Source organism: Motacilla alba, chromosome 11, assembly GCF_015832195.1.
Source record: "Motacilla alba alba isolate MOTALB_02 chromosome 11, Motacilla_alba_V1.0_pri, whole genome shotgun sequence".
Classification (NCBI taxonomy): domain Eukaryota; kingdom Metazoa; phylum Chordata; class Aves; order Passeriformes; family Motacillidae; genus Motacilla; species Motacilla alba.
Genome location: NC_052026.1, coordinates 13319188 through 13347002, shown reverse-complemented (window position 1 = coordinate 13347002; position 27815 = coordinate 13319188). Strand labels below are relative to the sequence as shown.

General features: G+C 43.8%; 1 protein-coding gene across 3 annotated transcripts; it reads right to left on the bottom strand.

The window, feature by feature from the left end:
• Positions 1-257: 257 nt before the first annotated feature.
• PDPR (pyruvate dehydrogenase phosphatase regulatory subunit) lies at positions 258-27658 on the bottom strand. 3 transcript variants are annotated; one of them, XM_038148439.1, is made up of 18 exons: positions 27231-27657; positions 26547-26846; positions 24117-24250; positions 23045-23126; positions 22790-22953; positions 21670-21791; positions 20742-20859; positions 19169-19318; positions 16083-16275; positions 14180-14304; positions 12291-12446; positions 12054-12187; positions 11518-11666; positions 10110-10222; positions 9667-9761; positions 8954-9043; positions 8501-8683; positions 258-7605 (listed from the first exon to the last, which is right to left on the bottom strand). In XM_038148439.1, the coding sequence occupies exons 2-18, from the start codon at positions 26771-26773 to the stop codon at positions 7201-7203; spliced, it is 2640 nt and encodes an 879-aa protein (XP_038004367.1). In that variant the 5' UTR covers positions 26774-26846; positions 27231-27657; the 3' UTR covers positions 258-7200. The 3 variants fall into 3 exon arrangements, with proteins under 3 accessions (XP_038004367.1, XP_038004368.1, XP_038004369.1); XM_038148440.1 differs by having other exon boundaries at positions 7201-7605; positions 26547-26843; positions 27231-27658; XM_038148441.1 differs by having other exon boundaries at positions 7201-7605; positions 26547-26809; positions 27231-27658.
• Between the last annotated feature and the right edge of the window lie 157 nt (positions 27659-27815).

Sequence of the window (27815 nt, the reverse complement as noted above, 5' to 3'; positions counted from 1 at the left end):
AGCCTGTGTCCCTAAGCCCCACCACCGCAGCAGGAATGACATGGATGAGCTGTTGAAGGACGTAATTTTGAACGTGAATACAGGCAGAGGCAGGGAAGGGATTTCCCCAGGGTGATGCAGCAGGCCCAGAACTCACTCCAGCTCCCAGGGCTGGACCATTCAACAAGCCTTGTGTCCCTGCAGGATCCCACCCAGACAACTGGGGCATTTGGATTCTGACACACAAGGGTCTTGCATAACTACAGCAAAATGCGGAAGTAGTTAAAATGCCTCTTTATTAATATACAAACCTAGCAACATTTAAGCCAACCAAAATATGAAATGAAATCAAGCATGATATAAATACAGCATACATGACAACACGGCCTCAGTGGAGAGCAGCAAACTCACCCTGACTTGTGCGCTTGGGAACAACTGTCCATGTCCTCTGCCAGAGGGTCTGGCAACCAGAGCAGCTTTGTCTCTCCTAAACCCCTCCAAATCCGAACTCAGCAGAGCTGAGACCACTGTTCCCCTCGAAGGAAGAGTACCTGGCATGAGCCTCCTCTGACCCCACACTGCAAAGGGATTAAAGAGCCTCCCTGTGCTGCTGGAGACAACCTGCTGGCACCTGCTTGCCAAGGCCCTGCGAGGGCAGAGGGAAACGGCCGTAGTGGATGGGGAACCATGCTGCTGACATTGCTCCTTGCTCTGTCCCACCTCAGCTACATCCATTGCACAGCATTCACAAGCATAAGGCACTAGAAGAGTGTTTTCACAGGCTCAAACTTCAGTTGTTCTTAAAATTCCAGCAGCAGCATGCATCAGAAATCTTCCCAGCCCTTTTAAAATCTGGTCTCAGGAGACAAAAGCACGAAGAGGGGTTTGGATGAGTGTCCTGCTGCAAGCCTGACCAGGAGACGCCGGAGAACCTGTCAAGGACCTCAGATACTAATCTGCCTCTGGTTGTACTGGAAGAAGTGAGATCTATCCCACTAGGGGAAAAGGAGGGAATTTGAGCATGGAAAAAACCTTAGTGGTGTCATGGTGAAAGGCAACAGCACAGTTTTGTCTCCAAAGCACACAAAATGGATCAGGTCCTAGCTGGGATGGCTGACAACTCCCAAGTATCTGCTCTGCTTGCAGCAGGTGTAAAGGATCTGTGTGGGAAGATCAACTGTTAGCAGTATTAACAAATCAGTAAATATTAATGTGAACACTTTCCTGCTCCTCTTTGTTGAGATTCCTTATTCCAAGCAGGTGGAATCTCTAACAGAACATCAGCCCAGCGTGCCACACCTGCAAAGCAGCTCTGGCTTGTGCTGTAATCCAGCCTGACATCAGTAATCCAGCCCAGCTTCCAGACAAATGGGAGATGAGAAGTCTCAGAGCCATCTCAGCAAACACGACAGGCGGTAGCAGATCCCCTCCCCTCCCGCCTCTCCCGACTCCTGCCTGCAAATGTCAGCTGGTACAGCAGGGGAGCGTTCAGGCAGAGAATTTTCTTTCCTTTAATGCAACGGGACACCCACAGAGTACTCTATACCAGCCCAGGCTTCTTTAGAGAAAGAAGAAACCCATTAAAAAAGTGAATAAATCTATTTTGGGGGAGGGGGGGGAACAAACTGGAAAGTGTCAGCCCAGCAGCTGGACAGGCACAAGGGCTCCCAGCTCCATACAAATTCCAGTCTCATACTGCAATAGCAGCTTCCACCATCCTCCAGTGCTTGCTCAAAATTACCATCTCTGGGCCCACAGCACACAGCTTTCCAGGAAGGAAATCAAATGGCAGGCACAGCTAGTGCCCAAACACCTCACCTAAAGCTTTAAGGCATTTATAAATATTCATTCTTTTTTCCTCTCTCAAATGCAAGCACTGCTCATGCCAAGGGCTATAAGCATACTGCTACAGCCATAATACTTAAGGAAAGTTTAAAGTGCAAAGAAAATTTTCAAATGCTTTTTAGTGACAGCTTAAAGTCATCAGATGACACCCATCTCCACCCTTCTTGAGTTTTGTTCCATGACTGCCTTTTTTTAAAATAGAAATCCAAACAACCAATTAAGGAAAAGTTAGTTTAAAACAGGAAAGCATCCCAAAATAGGCAGAAATTATTCTGACCCAGTATTATAATAAACTCATTTAGGAAGACAAATGTGAAGGTTGTGAACATTTTGCTCACCATTATCAGCAGCCAAGAGCTGTGTTTTAAATAAAAATTACTTCTGCCCTTGCAAGCCACTCCCCATTCCCCTGACACAGGAACTACCTCATTTTTACAGCTCTCTTCCCAAAATGTCACCATTCTGTTCAAACCTGCTGGAAGGATCAGGTTGGTGATGTCAGTGCTTTATCTCTACAGCTACAAGAATGTGCCAAAGAGACAAAAGTGCTCCAGGCAATCAAGTGCACACAGTCTCCACTTCTCCTGTGTGGAACCATTTCCTTTATTCCAATGAGAGGGGCAAATGTGTGCTGGGAAACAAGTGCTAATGCTGTCCCAAGACTGCCTAGAGCCAGGGCTCTCACTTGTCCAGCATCAAGGCTGCAGAGGAAGATGCTCCCTGAGCTGGGAATCAAAGCTGATCACCCCTCCAAGGCTGGGCTTAAGGAGATGAATAATGAGCAAAGGATCAAACCTTCACTGCACCTCTACTTCCACCTCAGCTCAGCCACTCCATCATCCCTCCACCAGTTTTTATTTTGCTGTACCTCACTCTCTGATGGCAAAAGGACTAATGCACTCAGCCACCTGAGGAAGGAGACTAAAGAAGTGTTAAGGACAGTGGGAAAATCCTGGTACAGGGAAAGGGAGGGTTATATGGTGGGATTTACAGCAGCCACAAACCTGCCTGGAGTTCTGATGTTGGTATCAGCACCATCTAAAAGTTGAATAAGTTAAGTTGATGCAGAGACACAGATCTAGAGCCAACCTGGCTCCGATGACAACGCATCAGGTAGAAGGAAGAGAAGAACCTTGCGCATGAGAAATTCTACAGCAGCAGAGTTTGGAGGTGCTATAGGAAAAGCAACATGATTGATGGCAACTCACATGCAAGAGTAGAAAGGAGGAATCCAAGCTTACACCAAGATATGGAGATGCAGTGGAAGTTTTACACAACCTCCCTTCTTTGCCACAAAATAAGAAACTGTCCAACAAGGTTTATCAAATCTAGATACTGGAGAAAAGAAATAGAAATTAAATCTGGCAAAGACAGATGTGAAAATGACTGTACACATCCTCCTGAAACAGAAAACATAATTCTAGAAATAGACTATTAATTTTATCCTCAGATTGTTAAATATGAACAATATACTCCCGCTTTTCTAGTACCAGTTTTACTCAAGTCTCGCATAACTTACTCAAGGACTAACAGAACAGGATAACTTAGGAAGGGACACAGCAAGGTTGAGACAATATGATATCTCTGTGAAAATCATTTAATGGAAGGAATTGCTATGTCTTCCCTAAGATTCCCTGAGGACATTTGGGCATGCCAGCCCTTCCCATGGATGCACACTTAGATGGATTCACTGGCTACCTTCCCTGCAAAGATGCCTCCATTAATACAACCTACAGAGCTGTTCCCATTCTGGACAGCAAGGCTCAGAGAACTGGTAACAACCCTGTGACTGATACACACGAGGTGCACAGAGCAGACCTGCAGCTGCGACTTCAGCACAGAATGAGGCCATTTCCCCTTCTACTGCCACAGAGAGAGATGCTATTTTTGCGTTTCCCAATCCAAGGTTCATAGTCTTACTGTGCAGAATGAGAACAAACTACCTTTTTTAGCAAAAAGCATTTTAAGGTAGTTTTAATGATGAGAATCGGGATGTAGAATTTTATAGTCCCTATTATTTACCATCTTAGATGTAAAGACTATGCTACAGCAGCTTTGAAAATCTGATTTTTAATTTTCTAATTTGAAGGTATACTAAAGGTAGTAACTCTTCAACAGATTTAGTTGTTCTTTTTTTAGGCACTCTACTTTAATCATCAGATAAAGGGATTAGAGTCTTACATCACTGCTTAACACCTCAAGATGAAAACACTACACTAGAAGGATCTTCCTCCAACTCGGTATCACTATTTTAAAACGTGATCCCATTGTCCTCTTGACGGGTGTTCAAGTTGGTAAAGGCAAACTACTCTTTGCATTGTAAGTTTAAAAATAGCTACACCAGAAATTAAATCGACTAAGCCTGAACAGCAGTTAAAGGCCTCTCAGGTTCTGATATAAAACAAGAAGAGAATTCATGGCAGGGAAGGTCGGAGTAGGCGTTAATGAGCTGTAAGACTGACAATTACCAAACCACCCAAGTCTCAAACAGCAAACACAGCGATACCCGAAGTGTTGCTATATCTACCATCATGGTGGAAAACTATTTCCACTCTCTATTTTTGGTATGGAAAAGTCAATAGATCTAGACATAAAATAAACCTTTCAGACACAAAATAAACCTTAGCAGACATAATGACAAAAGTAGCTCATAAAACACAATTTTACTGTCAGAACTGCTAGAGAAGAGACATCCATGTATGAAAAGTTGCCTGAGGAACTAGCAGGCACCATTAAATTAGGGAAAAGGAAAAATAATCACAGGAAGAATATAATGCAGCTGGAATGAGTGGTTGGTAAAGGACAGCATACTCCTAGCTTTCCAGTTTGGTCTTAACTAATTGTAACTCTGTACAGAACTGAACAGCTCAAGCTACAATCTCTCTTCAGCAGTTTCAATACAAACTTCAGCACACCTTGGCCCTATACTTTGCCTTCTCCTGAAGGAGTATCATGCCTTACTCAGCCACAACAGATGGTCAATAAACCCAAAGCAGAAGGGCTGCTCTAAGAAGCTCTAAGAACCCTAAACAGAAGGGCTACTCCACATCCTAAATATCACATACAAAACTCTTTCTTTGGTTGAATGCCTGTTTCCATGGATAAGGAAGGCGAAGCAGTGTCCCATAAAACCAACGCAGAAGGACCAAGGTCCTCCCTGGTACACACATCCAGCATGGGAACAATGGGATCATGGTATCTCTCTAAGCAGCAAAGATATGCAAGAAGTAATTACAGAATTTAAACTGCTATTAGATGCTTTATGAACCTTTCATTTAAGTGATTAATTCTAACATACCAGGCAAAATTTCAGTTCAGAGAGCAATAATAGGGGAATTTGGCAGAAATGACAAGCAGGCGGAATCTCGCCTACAGCAGCTGCAGAGAGTACTCTGGGCTGCCAGATCTCAAAAAGCTGCCCCAGTGTGGTTATTCCTTTTCAGAAACTAGAAAATTCTGCATGTCAATTCAGAACTAGGTTTGAATTCCTGGAAGAAGCCACACATTTCAGTGGAACTCACCACAAAGGAACGCATGCTCAGAGAAGTGATATCTACATTCAACCTACTATACCAACATGCTCAAATCCTAAATTCCCTTACAGTTGCCTGAACTGGCAGCCACAGACCCAACTGAAGGCACAGCTTAAAGCAACTAAAGCAGCAGAAGGCAAACTTAAAACAAGAACCAGAGGAGCTTTTGAGCTCATATTTACATTACTGATGCTCACCATTTAACTGGAAAATAAAGTGTCCAAAAGTGGTTCTAGACCATAGAGAAAATGTTCACCATAGCTAACGGGGCAGACAACAGTGCAAGGTTGTGTCTGAAGTCCAAAACAGATGTGAAGCAGAAAGACCATGAGAAGTATGCGGTATCAGAGGCAGGGAAAACATTTAACAGATATTTTTCAAGTAAATGAAAAGCATCTTGGTTTTTGATTGTGCTCAAAATACAAAGATGATGCAAATGTGCACAAGGCAATTCAGCATTCCCCCATTTCTTTACCATTTACCATCAGTGATTGAACTGGCATATTTTGACACCTGAAGAAGGGGTGAATTTCCAGCTGCACCATCTGGAGTATCTGTATGAGAAGCCAGATGCAAAGAGCAGTGCTGAAGAAAAGCACTTCATAATCCCAATACCATGCACCCTTCACTCCCTTATTCAATCCCTTCAGCTGAGGTACTACTGAGAGACAAAGAAGTGCAACAGATTTGAGGAGGAAAACAGAAGACAAATTCTTGAGTCCAGCAGGAGCTGCTGAGCATTTTCTCACCACCAACAGAAAACCCAGTGTTTCTCACACCACGGTGAGACAAATGCTGTGTCTTTTCCTACAATTTCAAAATAACCACAGGCAGCTAAAACGACAAGATAATACCCCCTCCTGCTGCTCAATTCCCCAAACCAACACAAGTTCTCCATGAACCTTGCCAGATGAGTTTTACCAAGTCACATAAACAAAGTGAAAGACAATCCCCAAAGAGAAAGAGACTGTATATTGTGCAGCTTAAACATAAGCAGCATTTCAACATTGCTATTTAACATTAAACACTAACATCTATCCTTGTTAGAAATCCGTATTCTTGCTAATAAAAAAGAAAAAAACAACATTCCTTTATAGAAGTGAAATGCACATGTTGATCTTTGACTATATTTATAGAAGGCCATTTACTTTCAGTGACCCCACACAAAAAATTCAATCCCACCAACAATGCACTTACCAACACTACTGTCATCTCAATACTCTGATGTTAAATCTACTCCCTGCTAGGGAAAAACCAAAGTGGTGGACAAAGGAGGGCAGTGACAGGCTGGACAACACCAAAACCTGTCTCTGGGCTGTGCTCACACAATGCTTTGTCTGGTGCCAGTGAGGTAGCTGATCGTTCTATTGCCGTGTGCATCGACACACCAACCCCTCTAACACATGGTATGTGGAGAGCAGGGTGAGGTCAGCCATCACCTGAACCACAGGCAGCAAAGACCTGCTGTCCCATGCCTTATGCTGGAGAGGAGAGAGGAAGGGTGCAGTCTTCAGGGATTCACCCCAACCCTTCCCATCACTAGAAGGCCAGGGCCTTTGGTGGGACTCACTCCTACACAGGCATCCCTGCATGTTCAGCACTGTGCTTCATCCACTGGGGCATGGGGAAGCCTGGCAAGGGTTGAAGGAGGGAGACAGACAGGGGTGGGGAAGCTTGAAAATTAAAGTTTTAAAATATACAAAATGTAACACACTGGAAAAAGTTTAAAAGTTGCAAGACAAGAAAGGAAAAGAAAGAAATATATGAGGTGAGGAGAAAGGGCTGGAAGATGGTGGGAGAAGACTCCAGCTTGGGACAAGGGGCAGGTCTAGTCTACTCAGCACTACTCCCTCTGGTAGCCACTCAGTTCCACCTCATCCTTGCGGCGCCGCTGTGCGAAGAGGGAGCTGAAGGGATAGAGCTTGGCTTTGGCCTGGAAGCGCTGCCCGGCAATGTCGATCTCGTACTCTCCCTGGTTGATGAAGTCAGTGGTCACCACCAGCTCCTCTCCCGTCTTCTCGTCGAAGTGGTGCACAAAGCCCAGGCAGACGTGGCGCTCCAGCGTGTAGCTGTAGGCACTGCTGGTGGTCTTGCCCACATAGCGGCCGTTGCGGAAAATGGGCTCCCCCCACCAGGGCCAGAGGTCCATATCCGTGTCATGGTCCTCGAGAATGAACATGGTAAAGCGCTTGTACACCCCGTTCTGCTTCTGTTCCAGCAGCACTTCCTGGCCAAGAAACTCCATTCCCTGTGGGGAAAAGGGAGCATCAGCTGATGTGAGGGACACGAAGCGTGGCAGCTGCTGAGCTGCAGCAGAACAGGCTGCCGACAAGGGCAGTTTATGCTTGGAAATTGTGCCCTATCAAAATGGGCTGCCTCCATATACAAGAAATCCAGCTCAGATAGCTTTTCTGTCATGTTTGTTGCTCCAGATGTTAAAACACACAGAAATGTTTGTGAAGCTGATCTTTAGAAAAACTCATTCTAATTTTCACTCTAGTGAAAACCATGTCTCCATTACAGTTTTTTTAATTTTTCTTGTTCCAGAAGTCTACCCTTCTTTAAAAACCAGAGGGAAACTGTAACTAATATGAAATTTATATCCTTAGTCACTACATTCTTTTCTTGAATCAACAGAAGCAATTATTTTGGCTCATGCAAAGATGGAAGAAAGGAAACAAGACAGTGATAGCAACAACACCTGCTACCACAAAAGCGTGATATAACTCTACACTGTTCTACAAACTCCCATGTTTTATTAAAAATAGAGAACACAAGCTATTGGTGCCTAGCCTCATACTTAACATCATTAAATGACACCGGGTGCACAGGCTGGCTTTTGCTTCATCAGATTGGGAAAACAGTTTAGAGAAGCAATAATTCAGAGCATCTGTAAGGTACAGAGCACCTCTGCCACACTGGGCACTGCACACATAAGCAGCATCAGGCACAGGTCACTGGGAATGCTGCCCAGGAAGAAGGAAAACAGAGCATTTTTGTATTTCTAGCAGCCTTCTGAAGTACAAGAATATATGTTCCAGCTACTGCACACAGCTCCATAAAAACACATCCACCTGCTTGGCTGGTAGCCTTTCAATCCAGCTCTGCTCTCCCACCAAACCCCAGCGCAGAAGGCGGTGTACCTTGTCCAGCTTGACCTGGAACTCGCGTCCACACTCCATAGGAGTAGTAAAAGCATCCAGATCCTGGCCCCAGAACGCAAAGAACTTCTCAATGCGCAGGCTGCGGAGCGCGTAGTAACCGGCATTCCGAATGCCGTACTTCTGTCCCATGTTCATCACCTCGTTGTACACGTGAAGGGCGTACTGCAATGGAAGGGTGAAACACGCTGGCACCGGGAGAGAGCAGCAGCATCTGGTACCACCAGGAATGTCGCTGTCCCCTGCCACTGAAGCACGAGAGCTCTGCTCCACTGGAATGCAATATTAAGCAGAAAAACTCCCCCTGGTGCCTGCAGGCAGCTTTCCTGTGGTGCAAATCAGACATCTCATCACCTGGAGTCAACGTGGAAAATGTTTCCGATTTATGCATGCAAGCAACTGCTTTAATTAGCTCAGGCTGCAGTGCACTCTTACCTCTATGGGGATATAAAGCACGAAGCCAGGTTCTCCTGTGTGAGTGATACTCATCACACGGATGCCATTAGCATAGCCCACGCTCATCTCCTGCAGAATCAGAGGGGGTGAAATCATCCAAACTGGAACACAGCACAGAGATCCAGAAGGAGCACAATGCATAACACATCCACACTGCCCAGCTCTCTCTCCCCTTTGCCACCTGCACATACTTGCAACAAATTTAAATTTCCAAATTCAAATAGCGATGTCACATTATCCAGACTTGTTAGTCATTCCTTGACACTTGGTAATAAGCCCTGGAACTAGGTCAGGACACAGGCTGTATTCTAGATACAAGACACAAGTTGAATAGCAACTATCTGCTTAGCCTTTTAACAGGCTGATAGGAGACAATGATGTCAGAGTCCTCGATCCCAGCTGTCCCTCTGACAGTTTCACAACTGATTATATGAAACACGTCAAGATATCAAATGGTGAGAAGTCTACAGTGAGAGGAATACTGAAAACAAATGCATATTCACCTATATATTTAGCAAACACAACCCAAAGACAAGTGAGCCTAGAGAGTTCTTTACCAACGTAGCTCAGTAACTGCAGTAAACCTTCCTGTAAATCTTAATTCTCCTCCAATTATCCAAAACATTTTTCCTCTCCTTCCATGCATGCTTTGAAAAACCTAGCAGAGTGAGAACAGAAGCACAGTCACTCACCTTGCAAAACAGAGAGGGGAAATGTTCTGCAGTCATCGGGGCATAGGACAACTCTGACAAGACATCCACAGCACGGGGGCCAATCAGATTGAGAGCTAAAGAGGGGAACAAGACAGCATTAGGATGAGACTGGAGAAGTCTTGCCTGGTGTCTGACGTGTTGCTCCAATTCTGAAGTCTTATTGAACCAAAAGGTGTGTTTAGATCTATGAATAGAGGAGAGAGTCATTAAACTCTCTCCTAACAGCCCACAGTAAAAGAATGCTGTCTTCTAGCTCACGGCTTGCCAAAAAGGAGTCTTTGAACTGCTGTTTTCATCCAAATGTTTGGAAAGGAGACTAAATCGCATCTCCAGGCACTTTAAACAATTAACTGGCACGCATCAGGAGACACCATTTGTGATTTTGAGCTGTCTGAGGAGGTCTGCTTTTAGTGATTTCTTACCTGTGTACTTCCAGGTCACATCCTCTAGGACCAGGTTGCTGTCGTCAGGCAGGCGGTTCTTCAGCCAGGCCCAGCAATGAACTTGCTGGTCAGTAGGGGAAATCATGAAGAAGCTGGAACAGACAAATTAAACCCAAGAAACAATGAAAGAACAACCACAAAGTGAATCAGCTCATTCTTGATTCATCAACTACTCGAGCCATTCAGCAGTTTCCAAGCTAACAGAAGATATCAAAACAAGCTAGTTTGTGAAAACCACAGCTCAAGTCTCTGGATCAATGCCATTACATCTGTCATGAAAAGAAATCCCCCACTTCAAGCATTACCAGTGGTCTGGCAACAAGAAGTGACTAGATGTGGAACACAGGGAATTCTGCAGGAAGTTGACAGACTATCTCAAAGGTCACAGCGGATTTGCAGAAGGGATTTGCGGTTCTTCACCAGCAGTGATTCTCTTTACTCTGACAGTCAGAGTAGAGATGTTCACACAGCAATTTCTTGTTTTAGCAGAAGTCTTTTCACACACAATAGTGGTTATTATTAACAGTTTCCAAAAACAGAACTCCACTTGATATGGGAAAATGAGCTGCTTGTGTGTGTGTCTGATACAAACTGTGAGTTAAAGTACATCAACATCTGTAGAAATCATTAGGCAAGGAGGGAAGCTACTGGTTTCACAGAGAGGACAATACTTTCAAGCAATACATGAATGCAGACAGAAGTGGAAGAGAAAGAAAAGCTGTTTCTAATTGAAAGAGAAGCAACAAAATGCTTTTATGCCAATACAGTGAAAACACACATAGAAAACCATCCAGAAAAATAAATCCAACACTCAGCTGGGACAAGGCTATGAAGTTCTTAAAAACCAGAAAGCTTTTCATCGGATGCCAAAGAGAGCCCAAACTGGTGAGTATAAGGGTAAAATCCTGTGATCATGTCAGCTTGCATGAGAGAGCACAAAAGAATGATAAAAGACTGCAGAACTAGAGAATTAGAGTACATATACTGCAATGAAAATTGAAATAAACAAAAAGCAGTATTTTAAATGCACAATTCCAGTAAGGACATTGGTCAGGAGTTAGTTTGCACTTTAAACGGTTACCTAAATTAATAAACTCCAGTGACTGCTAAAACCAGTTTGTATGTCAATTAAGAAATTAAGCATCTAAAGGTCTAACATTTTGAGGAAATCTATGTTCATCTGTAATCCTGGAAAAAGGCTTATTTTCCCCAATGTTTTTAAGTTCAGAAGCTCCCTTTCACTTGAGTTACTGAATTAGGAATACTAGTGGAAAAGTGAGACTTTTTAGTTCAAGGTGGTGACGAAAGTTTATGGTCATCATGAAGAAGTCCTTTAATGCTCAAACACCAAAAGGACGACGGCTAAAGATGCTGTCTGCACACCCACCTGCGCTTGCTGAGTCGGGCTATGCTGCAGTCATTCTCATACCCTCCTTTCTCATTAAGCATTCCTGTATGCACAACATGCCCAACTGGCACATCCAGGTCATTTGAGAAGAGATACTGCAGATTCTCCAGGGCCTGGTCTCCGGTGGACTACATGAATCAAAAGGAAGAGAAAGTCAGACAAGCTGCCTGAGTAAAACAAATCCACTGGGGCAGCTTAAGATCGCATCAACATCCTGGCCTAAATTATTTCAATTTGTGATGATTGTGACACTGACGTCTCGAGCGTAACAGGATACAGCAGCGCCACAGTGCCGGAGGTCAAATTCTATGTATAGACTAAGCTGATATTTCTACAAACTGGGCCCTTGACAGACAAAAACCCAACCTGTGCTAAATACTGTGGTACAACCTGAATTTAGCCATACAGTGTGACTTCCTCTATCTATCCTCAATAGGACACAGAGTTTTTTGCAAAAGCAGGCAATAATAAACTAAAGGTCACCTTTACCAGGTGGTCCCTTCCTAGGTACTTACACTTATTTCAAACTTGGTAAAAGATGACATGTCAATAACACAAACTGCTTCCTTACAGCACTTGACTTCAGAACCCACAATATCAAACCAGTCTGGTTTGTAGAAGGTTTTGCTGTGATCCAAATCCAGCAGATCTAATACAATGAAAAATTGAAGGAAAAATTAATAAAACTGGATTAATTAAGACCTTACATAGACCAATCGGGAAGCACTAGGCAGAGGAAAATACGATCTCACCACTCCCAGGTGGGACAAAATACTTGACTCTCTCAAATCCATGCTTCTCCATCCACCTGGCTCCCTGCGCATCCAGGCGGTCGTACAGCGGGGAAGTGCGCAGCTGCCTGCCAGTCTGGAAGTCCCAGCGGGGAACTTTCAGATCATACATGAGGGCTGCAATGGTCATAAAGATCCTTTATTAGGCAAAGTGATTGGCTTTATCTAAACGTTTCTTCCAGATTATCAGTACTAATTAATATGTGAACCATTAATAAAACTCCCTCATTAATAAAGCTCCAACCTTCCTTTTCCTACTTTTGGAAATCCACTAATCCATTCTGATCCATTTATAGCTCTTCAAAATCAGAGTAAGAGTATTTGCACAGAACACTTATATTTATAGATACTCATGGTCTCATGACAATTCTGCAAGATAACAAAAACTCTATTTTTCATGAAGTCATGCTGACTAGCATTAATTATGCAGGACTCTTCCCTGGCAGTGCACTATATCAGATATTTTGACAATGCTAATGCTGGGGTAGAGAGCCTATAGCTACAGGGACCATCCCATTTGCCTTCTTAAATACCGGCAATTCAGTCTTTTGTAATCACTGAAGCTTTTCCAAATGGCTTCCTATCTGTTCAGCTGGTATAGAGTATTTTTATTTAGAAAATAAGTTACCCTAATAAACATTAAGCATCCTCTTTTTAGTTATCAGTGGAGAGTAATACCTTAAGGATGCTTGAATACTACTTTATAAATATTAAGATTCTACCTAGGTCAGAAACTGCTTAAAATTGAAGATAAACCAACTAACTCTTACTGAACATTTTCATAATTTCTGTCTCACAGTTAACAATTTAATGAATTTATTGGCAACATCTCAAATTGGTACTCCTGAAGAGAGGGTATTGGATTAGATTACTACTAGATTAGAATGGGAACGTAACACTTCAAAAAGAGAATACATTGCTCACTCTGTAAAAACTAGAGGGATTCTGCAGCTATCAGAACTGAGGTTTGTACTGGAAAGCAACTGCAGAATAATGCCCAGAGTATAAAGTGATTTTTTTCTGGGAAGAAGGTCAAAGCAGCATAAGGTTTTTATTCCCCAGATATAGCAGGGCTTGAGTTTTACCCAGCTTCTCTGCTTTCACCTGAACATATGTTTTTAGTTTAGACTTTTAATACTTTATTAAAACTAAAAGTATTTAGTTTTAATACTTTTAATTCAAAGTATTAAAAGTTTGAATACTTTTAGTATTCAAGTAATTGTTCCTGTTATGCAACTTGTGGAGCACTTCGTACTTCTATTTTGAACTTGAAAAAAAGTCATCCACAATATTCAGACAATATGACAGATATTCAAACAACAGGAGGAAACAAAGCATGGCTTTAGACAAGAAAAATGGCATCTCTAATCTATTCTGCAAGGTATTTATCACAAACTTTGACAGGAGAAAGCAGTATGTCTACGAAGACCTCCTGAATTATGCAAGATAACTGGGTCACCCAGCCATAAGTTGGAAGTGAAGGTATTGCCACACAGTAATGATGTGCAAAGAATAACAATCTTTGAGACAGTGTAACATTCCCAGTTAAGACCTTGGCATTGCTTTTTTGAGGCTGGAGTCCTACAGAGATACATACAAATTTTCCTGTGTCAGAGGCAAAGCACAGAAATAGCAGAGAGCAAGGTACCAACATAATTTTTTTAGAAAAGTTAATAAGTTACAAAAAACCCCCTCATTTTTTCCTTTCTCCTGGGAAGGTGCTGGATTGCCAGGAAGGTGGTCAGGAAGAAGGAAAATGTTTCTCAGAGTGACAGCAGAGGAGAAACAGTGTAGCAAAGGGCAAAATCTTGGACAGCCTGGCCAGAGCTAAACGCAGAGACCTCACTTACGCATGACTTCCATCACACGGTGACGGAGGAAAGTGCGACTGCTCTGAAGGGTTCCAAAACGTTTCAGATCCAAGGGCCAGACATTTTCCGACGGATACCCATTTACTATCCACTCTGCCAGGTACCTGATGGAAGAAATAAAGACAGACTCAGATATCAGCCAATGTTCTTAAGGGAAAAAGTGTAGCTTTGAAATCAGAAGGAAAGCAGTTTGGACTTGAGAATTCCTTACAATAGCAAGAGAGAAGACATCTAACACGGTATTCTAAACACCAGCAGAATCTGGAGAGTTTTATTTTATTTATTTATTTATCCCTTTATAAAATTAATTCACCAGATTTCCAAATTACTAATTGCCCATTAGGATCAAGCATACAGGGCAGCAGGTTACCTGTCCAGAGCCTGGACAGGTAACCTGGCTGACACTGTATCAAATGCTTGGGTTCTGATACAAAAGGAGGTGCAAATACATTTCAGATGGAGTTTAATGCTTCTGCTTTCTCATTGCCTGGTGTGGGCTCAAACACAAACTACCAGTGACAGCATTCATTTAGCATGAGGTGCCAACCAAGTTATGTTTAGCTACACCTCCAGCAGTGAAGGAGGAAGGCATTCTCCAGACCTAATGGACACAGGCAACTCAGAATTTAGCAGAACAGAAGGTTCTGTTCACAGCCAGTAGACAACGAAACAAAGGGGTTTGAAACTGATCATGAAAAGTTACATTAGCAAGCTAAGCTGTTTTTTTTGGGGCTGTAGCAACAAATGAACAAACAGTGCTTTTATCTTCAGAAATTACTTTGATTATCAAGAGAACCTCACTGAAAATATTCTCTGTATTTCATGTGACAACAACAACAACAAAAAAAGAGTTGTTTCTCTGGTGAGTTAAATTATTAGACAACAGACATAAACTAGTGAAGACAAATGCAGATACTAACACCAGCATGAAAAACAAGCAGTTTTTTTAGAAGGCTGTGTGGCAGAAGGAATGCTCAGTCACCAAAATTAAATGGCAATCAGAGGGAGAAATGATCGTTCAGCAACTTTGCTGCTGAGATCACACTTAAATGCCTGTCTAAGAATCTGCACTAACACAGGAACTGGATTTTACTGGGAAATTATTACACCCCTAGCTTACTGTAGGGGACAGTCTGAAACTGCTGTCAGCACTGGCATCACATACATGGTGTTTCATCAGCAACAGATTCACACTGCTTTCAGGGGAATTAACTGCTGTATCAACTTCAATGATCTAAAGGCTTCAATCAAATGATAAAGGGGATCATGAAGCACAGGAGATGAGGGAATATATGCTTTGCTAAGCTTTTATCTCTTTGTGGTAGTTTAAAAAAAATCATACCAGTTATAGAACCATAGAATCACAGAATATCCTGAGTTGGAACGGATGCACAAGGATCACTGAGCCCAACTCCTGGCCCTGGACAGGATAACTCCAAGAATCACACCAGGTGCCTGAGACCATTGACCAAATGCTTCTTAAACTCTGGCAGGTTTGATGCTGTGACCACTTCCCTGGGGAGCCTGTTCCAGTATCCAAACACCCTCTGGGTGAAGAACCTTTTCCTAACATCCAGCCTAAACCTCCTCTGACATAGCTTTAATGAAGCTTACTTGATCCCCAGCTGCTCAATGAGATGTGATGCCAGAGGAGAGATGTGCAGGACAGGAGGAGAATCCAACACAGATTTTAAAGACACACTGGAGAACATAATCAGAAAACAGCAACTGCTCCTCTCCTTCACTCAAGTCAGAAATGAAAGAGGAGTCTTTGTCAGAGGAGATGACAAATACCAACCAGAACATTCTATACAGGAGGATCATCTGAGCAGTCTCTTGGCTAAAGCCTTACTTACACACACACCAGTGACAGACCACTTACTTGCCTGCTCCCCCACCATAGGAGATGCCAGCTGAGTTCATGCCAGCCAGAACGAAGTAGCCTCGTGCAGTGGGCGACTCTCCCATGATGCATCGCATGTCTGGGGTGAAGGACTCTGGGCAGTTCACCAACTGCATGATCTGCAGAGCCTCCAAACCTGGCATCCTGCGCAGGAGGGCACTCAGAAGTGGCCCTAGGACCCAAGACAATAAAGAGAAAAATAGTCTCAACACATTTCGGCTGCTTCAGGTGGAAAGTGCTTCCATGTTTTGATACAGTCACAGGAGAAATGGTTTACTTGCTGGAATCACACTACTTAAAATGGATCACACAGCATAGAGTAAAAGCAGCCATATTGATCCAGCCCAAGAGCTCAGTATTATTTTCAACAGTACAAAAGCACTATTCAGTTTTGTTTGGGAAACAGGAACAGACATCAAATAGATACATAGTGAGGAGTATGAACAGGCAAATGTATAGGACGCTCATCACATGCACTCTGCAAGCCTCAACCTATCATCAGCTCAGAGGATTTCCTAAAAATTTGGTATATGTTTCTGCATTTAGAAACCCATAAATTGGTCACTCTTTCAAGTACTAGACCAGTCTTTCCCAGCCTTGTGAAAAAAATCCAACAGACACAGACAAGGAGTCTCATGTGTTAAAATCTGTTGTTTGAGGAATCACTGCCTTTTCTTTTAAAGCTCACACTCAATTTCTTTTTATGTCTCCCAGCATTAGAAGAGACAGTGGTCAGGAATCCCCTTCCATCTCATTCCAGATTCTATAGATCTCTGTTTATTTCCCTTCTGTCATCTCCTTTCCCCAGCCCAGTCACTCCATTCCTGGAAACTATTCCAAGCTTTGATCAGTCTCTTGCTGCTCTTCCACCAGACCTTCTTCAGTCCTATGATACCCTCTGGAAACAGGGAGCCTAGAACAAGAACTAGCATCTGGCAAAACAAGGATTTAGTGTTGCATAATGAACTGTGTTTTCTGCTTCTTTCCCAGTAATTCCTAACTTGTCTTTTGCTTTGACTGCTGCTGCACTGACGTCCTCACAGAACTAACAGAACTCATACAACCCCCCAAGGTCTGTTCAAAGCCCATCACATCACATGGTGAAAACAAGACCATCCCCACACACACCCATGCATTTGCGTCACTTCACATTTATCCTCGTTGAATTTCCTCACTGCTTCATTGCCCAGTCACGCTGGAAAAGTCCTTCGGCAACTCTTCACAGTTTGACATTTGAGAGCATTAATAAATGGGTAAGGTATCTACTCGGCTTTTGTTGCCCAAAAGTTACCTCTGCTTAGTACTCCAGATAAAAGCCCTCAAGATTCAGCCCTAAGAACACTCCTGAGCTTTATGCACAAGCAGAAAAATAATCAGATTTCACATTACCTAAGAAGCTACAAACAGAACTGACCCATTCTTTCTCTTCCCTCTCTCAAGCATTAGAATTCCAGAGAGCCTGGTGTTCCAGGCTATTTTTCTATTGATAAAAAGAGAGATCAGTGCTAGATTTATTCTCATACCCAGTCCAATTTAAGCAACTCCACAGACTATTTTAAAATCAAAAGGTGTTCCAACGACAAAGATCAAAGCAGTAATACAAGAGCTCAAACCCCAGGAACAGCGGTCCTAGAAAAGGATCAAATACTGCCTGAGTTAGCTCTGACTCTGCTCAACTGTTCAGCACATTTGAATGGATAAAAGGGCAAAGCTGGAACATAGCATGCAGCTGCTTCAGAAGCTTGGGCAATCTGGGGGTGCCAGCGAGCAGTGCCTTTTCATTTAATCCAAATGAAAACCAAAAATGAAGTGGGTGCAGAGCTTGAGGAACCCATTACCGAAGCTAATATCTTCAAGCAAGTCTTTAAGCATCTAGGGATCTAAAAACCTTTAGCATATGCCAGCACAAAACAGCACCCCATCCTGGCTTCGCCCCTTGGAGTTCAAACTTTTCCAGTACCAGTATGGTGTCTCTCAGAAATCAAAGTAAAATTATTCAATTTAACTTGAAGCACAGCTGGAAGTACATATTATGACTGCAGAAAGAAATCAGTGAAATTCCATCCGTGCCTAGGGTCACAGAGGTATGTGTATTCACAAGGGATGCAGAGAGCTCTGATAGAAGGGAAAGCTGGATTCCTGAATATAAGGCAAATTTGAAGATGAGAGGACACATACCAACCTACCAGGTATCAAAGAGGCAGGAGTGGTTGGGGAAGAAAGGGACTCACAGACCATGCTATGCTCTTTGCTAGAGAAAGAGCCCTCCATGTAAAAATAAATGTGGAATATAAAATCAGAATCAAATAAAATGAGAAGAAAGACAGAAGAGTTGGAATATAATAAACCACTGTCAATGGTGGGATGAAGTCTGGAAAATCACAATACCAACTTCTGTCCACAAAGCAACTGCCACTGATAGAAATGCACTTGTCAGTCCCTGAAGAAGAGAGCTGCAGAAACAAAATACCACAGCTATGTGGCAGGTCAACAGTGTTGATCTACTGTGTCACAAGAGGAGCAGCATGTGGCACTGACAGTCAACAACTGAAATGGAAGAGCAGTGCTGGGAAGCTGATGTAGTACCTTGCTGCTCTAGAGGAAGGTAATACAGGCTGAAGATTAGAGGGTGTTTTTAAACATTACACAGATATCACAGAATCCTGGAATGATTTTAAAGCTCATCTCATTCCAAACCAGCATGGTCGGGACACCTTCCACTAGACCAGGTTGCTTCAAGTCCCATCCAACCTGACCTTAAACACTGAGCAACTTGTGCCAGTGCCTCATCACTCTCACAGGGAAAAATTTCTTCCTAATATCTTATCTAATTCTGTCCTCTGTCATTTGGAAGCCGTTCCTCCCTGTTCTAGCACTCTCTGTCAAAAGTCCCTCTCCCCTTGTTAAAGTGTTTTTCAGCAAATTACTGACAAATGAAGAGATAAGTGAATTTGAAAGAACGTTCATCTTTCCCATAGATCAATGACAGCTGGCATGCCATGAACTCTGCCTTCTGCTAAAGGCACGTGTTTCACTGCTGTGGGAACCTTTTTCCCCTAACATACCGTAATGATCCCAGTCTTCCTGAAGGTTCTGGATCTCCAGCTGGTTCCGTCCCTCTGTGAAGAGAGGTTTGGGGTTTTTCTCAAAGCCTCCTGAGAGGATGCCACCCTGCCAGTTGCGTATGTAGATCCTGCCGTCGGGGTCAACAATAGCTGCAGAGGGAAGAGAAGAGGTGAGAAGGGAATTGAGAGAAGGGATGTCTGTCTCAGGCTGTTGTCCCACAAACACCAATGATGGAGGGCTAGTGACACGCCAGGCCAAGTCAGCAGCCTCCCAACATGAGACGGGACAGTCTCAGTTCCCCAGCCCCACGTTGTCACACCGTTCTGGCTCTCATGTAACACCCTGGTGAGCCACTTTAGATTAAACCATTAGCTCCCACCACAGCCATGCATGATGTTAACTTCTGGACAGCACAGTAAACTGAATTAAACCTCAAGCCAGCAGGACACTCCTCCCAGGAGTGAGAGGACACAAGAGGGATTCAGAATCCTTGTGGCACTGAGAAGCTATTATACTGCCTTAGTTCCACTGAAATTGCACCCAAGACCAGACCTTCCACCAAGACATGGCCTGCACTGACCCTCTTTCTCTCCCTATTCTAAGAACAGCTGAATTGTAACAGATCCAGCTTACTGAAGGCCACCAGGACAAAGAAGGTGGGTAGCACACAGTAAGGACAAGCAGTCAGGACTGGATTGCTCCTTCCACTGGTAGTGTGCCAACTTGAAGTGTTTATGCTACTCCACCTGACAGGCTCCACAGCAATTTTTACCATGTTCAGAAAAGCTGAGAATACATATATGTGAGTATATACATACATACATACATACATATAGACATATATATATATATCTACATCTATATATATATCTATATATCTCTGTGTATATCTACACAGAGAGGTTTTAATTCGTCAAATAAAAGTGAAGCACTTGGACTCCATCCAGAGATCTCAATCCCCTGGACAGTGTATACATTACTCACAAGAAGCAGAAAATCTTGGTAACAACTGAGAGTAAATAAGTAAAGCTTTCTACATCTCAACCATAGTTTTCAAACACAAAGGCTTTTTTTTAAGAGATCCAAAAGCCAGAACATGGGGGAGGAGCAATTACCTCAAGTGTTTGGTTGCCCCTACAGCTCATAGACATGTAAATGCCATTGTAAAGCCTTAGCTTCAGTTGGAGGAAAGGAATAGATGGGCCATTTGGGGCCAGCAGCCTGCAAGGAAAACATAGTGCCAAGGCTAGCACACTCTCCAGCCCAGAAATGCAACAATCCAAGACTCAGACACAACTACTACTTGAGCTAGAGCCAAGGTCATTCTCCTGCTAAGCTGATGAACTCTCAAAGTCATTTTCTGCAGGAAAAACTTCCCCAAGAGTAAAGAAAGATATTCTTTCTACCACTGAAAAAGGATATTCAAAGCAATTCAGAGAGAAGGACTTCACAATCCCAAATGAGCTGAGGACTGATAGCCCGAGGTTGGCCTTTCTGTCACAAAATACAGGTCACCTTGGAAAGGCAGGTATAATTCACCAAGAAAAGTGAGAAGAGCTGAAGAATCCTTACTTGGTAAGCTGCTTGAGAGAGGCTCCTGCAAAGGATGTGTCAGGAGGTAGAAGTGTTCGCAGGCATGGACTGGGATATGGACTGGTTCCTCCCCAGAGTGGCCCAACTCATAGGCCCACTGAAATCAAAAAAGTGCAGGTCAGAATGGAAAAGAAAAGAAAAGCAGCTTCAGGAAAAGAGCAGGACATAAACACCTCTCTGATTTTGCTTTCATAAAAGACCAAGATTTGGTTCAGAGCCCGGGACATTAAACAGACATGATTTTTTTCTCTTTTCTTAGAATTAGAACTGTTTTTCTGTTCCTAACATGATAACCAGAAAAGTGGGGCCCCAACTCAAAACTAGGAAGTACCAGTTTACAAAACAAAAGCAAACTAAGATGTGTAGACCACAGTCAGTACTAGATTCAGCACCTAGAAGCAGAATAGTCAGCATTTAGGTGCCTGAACTACGACCCTTTACTAACAAGGGGGAGAGCTGCTAGCTGAGAAACTGCCATTGTCAGGTGTATTTTCCAGCAGAAAAGACACGACACTAGGAGTAAAAGCAAACAAATTTTTCGGGAGGGAAGTGAGAGAGAAGGGGCTGTCTCCCTAACAGCCAAAGCAAAGTTCTTCCTGTTAGAAGGGTGAACCTCCCAGCAGAGAGACCATGAACAGAGCTGTACCAACAAGCTGCAGGTACTGCTCAGCAGGTTAACACCCAGCCTTTGGCACACAGCAAATGACAAGCACTGCTTTTCCTCCTTCACTCATCCTGCTGGGATAAGCTGATAAGTAACATGATTTGATCTACTCCAGCAAACTAAGCCAAAGCACAAACCACTACAAAACCCAAAAGGAAAACAAAACAAAAACAAAGAACCAGAGGGAAGTGCACGTATTGTTAAGCAACAGAAATAAGAAAGAAAAAATTTAAATAACTCTACCTGGCCAGCACAGTTGACAAAGTACTCGCATTGAATTCGCCCTCTGTCAGTCTCGACTCCAGTCACTCGACCCTTCTGGATTGTGACATGACTGACACTCGTCCGCTCATGAATCTGGACACCTGGAGTGGGTCAGAAAGTCAGTATGCCATGAGCCTTCTTTCTAATGTGTCAGACTGTTAGCCTGAAACCCTTACGCTCAACCAAAATGGTTATTTTCTCTTGGAGACAAAATTTCTATTCTTGACCCAGTAATTCTTAAGCAAAACCCTATCATTTGTAAAACATCACATGTACAATTTGTCCAGGCTGAGGCTGTGAAGAGCTAGTTTTTCTTCCCATGTGACAACGTGGGTGATAAACAGACCCCCAGCATCAACAACATAAAAAAAAAAAAAAAAAAAAAGAGAAAAAAGAGTCTTAGCTATGGACTACTTTCTATTACAATTCCTTCATGCAACAAATTTGTAGTTTCAGATGGCATGACTGGTTCTCTTATGGGAAATAAGTAATTTTGTGGGAAAAAAAAAATCAATAAGCAGAATGCAATCAAGCTGGGCTAAAAGAAACTGAGAGGTATCTTCCTAAGCAGCTTCTTCTGATCTGATGGACTTTCACCCTTAATGACCTTTATTTCCTGTTATCTTATTTAACCTTTCCCCCTACTTTTAAACCACACACTGGTCAAACAGCACTTATTAATACACTTCCAAACCTATTTCCAAAGCATATGTGCTCAATTAAATACTCCACAAGGCTCAGCCACTCTTTTTTCATTTGTAGGTAATTAACTATGTGGATGTGTAATTATGAGTCAATTCTAGGAAGGAAAGAATGTGTGCTTTTTCAGAGAAATATGTAACCACTAAGGACAACAAACAGGTGTAAATATGTAAGCACTATGGACAGCAAACAGGTGCTTGAACTATCCCAGGAAACCTGTAAACATTCAGCACATAAAAAAATCAGCCTGCTTTTTCAGAAATAAACAGGTTTAAAGAATCTGAACTTCACGGAAATAACAGAATTTTGGTTTTCAGTGCTCAGTTAGAATATCAAAAGAGATGCAGAACATAGCTACCATGCAGGAGAGCACTCTACAGATAAAAAAAGCTCCTACCGTTCCGTGAGGCAGCGGTTGCCAGAGCCAGACTCACATTGGCAGACGACACGAGTGCATCTTCTGGCACATACATGGCCCCCACAAGGTCATGGATGTTGATCAGTGGGTGGAGCTGCAAGACTTTCTTTGGGCTGATAATTTCGCACGGTATTCCCATTACACTGCCACAGAACAGAGGAAACACGGTGTCATTGGTCTTGCAGGAGAGCTGGGGCACACAGAAGCTGAGTTGCATTTCCTGCTCATACGTACTTCAGCGATGAAGCAATGCGCTTCAGAGAGATCAGTCGGTCCTGAGTCTGAGCCAGTGAAATAGAGCCTGTCTTCATGTACCCTATGACAATGACCAAAGTCAAGTCAGATTTGGACAGGATCTTGAATTTCTTTCCATCTCAGACTCACTGCTTTAGTATAATTGCAGACTTGTTTCTTCCACTACTCAGGAGCCTGGAAATCCCACATCCTCAAATAACTTTAAACATTTATGAGCTAGTAATTAAAAAGTGCATGAGAGAACTTTTTTAAAAAAAGCAATTTAATTTTTAATTGTGTTCTCTTTCTACTTCATATACTCCTGTTTATAAAAAAAAACCCTGAATTTCACACATGGTAGCTATTAAAAGAGAGAGAAGTTAAAAGTGATCTAATGACTACTCAGAAGAATAAAACTTCAACAACTAAAAGCAGATATTATATCACTCCAACACCTGCACTAAATTAGTATTCATCTTAATTGCAGGCATAGTTATGAACCTCTATTGAGGTACTCATTTATCTGACATACATGACAAGTTCTTATCAGAAGAAAACTTTTAGTGATCAAGTTCTTCCTATCAGGTACATGCCAAGACATTTTAGAGGGAGAAGGAGACTTTAAACACAATGTTTTTTGTTATTTCCAGAGCTAGACTGCAGTAAGAGATACAGCTTTGCCTATGCTTCAGTGCTCCTTTTAACCACATTTTCTTTTTGAGAGGTGAATCAGTGCACAGAACAGGCCAACTTGCTCCAGTTCACTGCAATGTATTTTTCATGCCCTTGTGAAAATTCCTGTGTCTGCCTAAGTTACAAGCAACACGCAAACGGTCACAATTTGCAGGTAGTCTGCTTCAGTTTGCCCATCTGATATTCTTCTCCCCATTCTGATTACACTAGTGACATCACTTTGCACCTGATTAGGTCCATATGACTTGTTTTTGAACAGGACTTTCAAGCCTTAAGATACTGTAAATCCACAGTCAGTGTGGTTTTGTTACTTATTCACACATATTTCAGTGTCTACTTCAGTTTCCCAAAGATTCCTCCATGATGACATTTGAAGTACCTGTTTGCACTCCTGTCTCCTGTTCCAGCTGCTGGTAGAGCTTGTTTGAATAGTGTGCCATCTTCAGCTCTATGGACACGGGCCTGGCTGTGCTCACAATGCCAGCACAGAAGCGAGTGGTGCCAGCAGCCAACCTGCAGGAGAAGGGGCAGAGAAGGGCCTCATACAGCTGCCAGGTACACTCTCCACACCAGGCTGCTCCAGCAGCTCCACTAGCAGCACAAACCACACAGCAACTTCTCCCCCAAACACATCAGAACAACATTAAGCTGGATGATACAGGGCTGACACGACCTCTAGAATGATACTCCTTTTGCTGACTTTTTGAAAACACACTGCATTCCAAGACAATTTCTCTTTAACAAGTCCTAAAAACTGACATTTTTAAAGAAAGCACTTTTTGTAAAAAAAAAATAAAATCTTACACTTAAGTTGAACTGCCTGATTCTTTCCTTCTCCAAAGCAGGATTTCCCTCAAATCAAAATTACTTTGGTTTTCAGTCTTGCATCTTTGAAGACTATAGTATGAGCAAGTCCCTCTCACCCTGTAACAACTGCTAAGGGACATGTTTCTGGTCTCTTAACCATGGAGCTATTTGGTGAAGAGCTGCTCTAGAGACAGAAACCTACACAACTCCATGCAGCATGGACAGGGGAAGACAAGGCAATCAGATTTAAGCATCTCCCTTGCAGCCTGCTTCCACAACAATTCCAAGTTACCTTTGCTGCTGCTGAAGCCATCCTGCATGTCTCCATTTGACACAACTGCTTTCAGCCTAGCATGTCTATATTCTCTCAGTTATTCGACCTAGACTCAGTTGGGTAAGGAACATTTGCTACACCCCTACTCAACGACAACCCAAAGAGCCGAGGCACAGTCTCACCATGCTGTGCTCCTTGTAAGACATTTCTGCTACTGCAATATTCCTCCTTCTCCTTTAGCATGCACAGACTGAGCCTACACAGCATCTTAATTCACTGCAGATCTTTAATGGGCTGTTCAAACCCTGCTCCAAGCTAGCAAAAATTATATTCCCTTGCAAACACAGCCCAGCATCCTGCTTGGCTCAGAAAGACCCCACTCACAGGGCCTCAGATAGGAATACTCAATTTCTTTTTCTTTGCAGCTAGAAAGAGCCTGCTGCTTCCCAGCCACACAGGCTCCAGGAACCACAGTTAATTATTCCTGAAGGCAGGATCAGGTGGGAAGCTCCAAAGTAGATGATAAATATACAGGCCAGCACTTTAGGGCATTAGAAGCTGCTACAATAAACACCTCTTCAAACCATAAAGTCTGAGTGGGGTCTCATGCCCAGGATCCCCAAACTGCTTAATGAAAACACCACGACTGACCCTCAGAAATGGACATCTAAAACAACAGGGGAAATGCTGGGATGCAGCTTTCAACAGGAACTCTGTGCTCTGCTACAGAGAGCTGACCAAACTCACTGAGGGCACTTCTGCTCAGCCAAACCATAACAGCCTTGGCTATTTTACAGAGAGGCACTAAATCCTCCACCAAAGTGGATAATCTGAGCATTTAACCAGCTTACAGGGCAACGTTTCAGTGATGCCTGCTTATAACCTCTTGCAATCTCTGGAGCTTTGCTGGCTGTGTAATGCTTTAGACACACACAGCATCCTGCTCTGAGAGGTCAACAGGGGCTGAGGAATAACGTGGATTTTTAGTTCTTTTAAAATGGTCCATCATCTTTGCCAGCTGCATTGTTTTACATGATCACCTGTGATTACAGCAGAGCAGCTAGAGATCTCCCAAAGGAACTGTGGTGCATGGAAAACCCACACCAGAGCAGAGTTCTCCTGATGGGAACTGCAGCACATGCAGGACATTCACTGGAGCCCAGTACTGATCACACCCCACTGTGTCACCCCCATGCTGCTCAGGGCACTGTGGGGAGGTAGACTCCACTGTCCTGGAGTGCAGGAGTGAAGGTGACAAAAAAAAAAAAAAAGTGGTGCTTTAATGCTTGCTTTTTGTTCCTCACTACCTGAATCTATTGTCACTGTCACCAAACAAAGCCATTATTTTACATCAATTCTCCCTAGGATAAGCGTGTTTTGCCCATGGCAGTACAACCTCCATATCTTTATCCTGATCCACAAGTTCTCTCAGCTTAATTTCTCTCTGTCTTGCAGAAGGAAATGACATGGCTGCATGGGAGTCTTGAGCCACAGCTACTCCACCACAATCACACAAGGGATACTCTTCACCTTGCAGAGCAGCCCTGTGCTTGGGAAGGGGCACTAAGTGTTGTTAGTAATGTTCTGATAACCTTATTTCCCCCAGGGAAAAGGCTATTTCCGGGTCTTCACTTTAGTTCAGGTGAACAGACAGAAATAACACATTACAGCAGATATTGTTCTGCACAGAAGTCTCAATTTGTTGGGTTTTTAACCAGAAATCCTTACCTGCCCTGCTCAAGTAAGACTATATCCTTAAAGCCCATCTTGGAAAGGTGATAGGCCACAGAGGTGCCCATGATTCCACCACCACAGATGACAACCTGTGCCTGCGCTGGCAGGGAAACCGGGTGAGGCTCTGCTGTGGTGGAGGTGCTTCGCTGGGAGCCGGTCATCCTCCTCCATTTCGGGTGAGCTGCCCGCCACTGGATATCGGACAGCAGTCGGAGAAACATCCTGGCTGCTCTTTGCCACTTTTCCTAAAGCACCACCTAGATGTGTTCAGATGTTACCTCAGTACCACTCCTTCTAGGAAGGAAAAGATGAGACTCACATCACCACTTATCTTATTACACACAAGGCTGGCAGCAGGAAACATCACGTGGTGTGCTGGGTATAAGTGGACATGAGAAAGCTGATGAGCAAACAAACAGGAGGGCAGTTACTCCTGAAACAACAACCTTGCCGTTAAGATTTAAACTTAGATCATGAAATAGGAACAGAGCATTGGTTTTGACACAGTGCAACCTGACAATGAGCAAAAAAACACACGAAAGGTGGAAAAGCTCTCACACCAGTGACAAGGAGAGCTGAAACGGCCATCAGGCACAAATCATGCTCTGGAATGTTTCCGAAAGCCAGAAGTAATCAGGGCACAAATAAGCTCGATTATTAACGCTGCCAGGCCTTTACCTGAAGAAGGAAACGAAGTCTGTGGTCACAGTAACTGGCACAGGGCACTGGAGAGGCCCCTCCGGGAACAGCTCTACCACAAGCTTTACCCCAGGGCCTTGCTGCGGCAGCCCCCCGAGCAGCAGCACCGGAGCTTCCCCCCACCCGCAGACTCCGGTCCGTGCCGGGAGCCTGAGGGACGGGGGTGTCAGGGAGCCCCGGGCCGGGGGGCCCGCGCTTCGGCCTGCTCGCCCCCGCCGGCGCCCCCGACCCCGCGCTGCGGGGCGGCCGGGAGGAGGCTGAGGGCGCGGAGCGGGGCCGGCGGCGGGGCCGGGGTCGCGGAGCGGGGCCGGGCTCGGCGGGGCCGCGCCGCCTCACCTGGGGCAGAGGGAGGCCGGCCTGACCTTCCGCGCTTTACGGCCGCGGCCGCCGCGCGACAGCCGCCCCTGCGCGTGCGCCACCCGCCCCGACCAGCCCCGGGGGCGTGGCCAAGCGAGGCCCCTCCCCCCCGCGCGTCCCCTCAGAAATAAACCGCCACAAGTACAAACCTGCAGACTCTTTTTATTAAATTCTCCCATTTCATCTGTACAGAAAAAAAAATGCACA

Bases quoted from the DNA above. Each gene is read 5' to 3' on its own strand.
- PDPR (XM_038148440.1), bottom strand. From the start codon at position 26,773: ATGTTTCTCCGACTGCTGTCCGATATCCAGTGGCGGGCAGCTCACCCG. The intron at 20,860-21,669 runs GTAGAGTTATTT...TTTTGATTTCAG, and splicing joins TTGTCAACTGTGCTGGCCAG to TGGGCCTATGAGTTGGGCCA. The intron at 19,319-20,741 runs GTAAGGATTCTT...TTCCCTCTGCAG, and splicing joins TCTCTCAAGCAGCTTACCAA to CTATTGTTGACCCCGACGGC.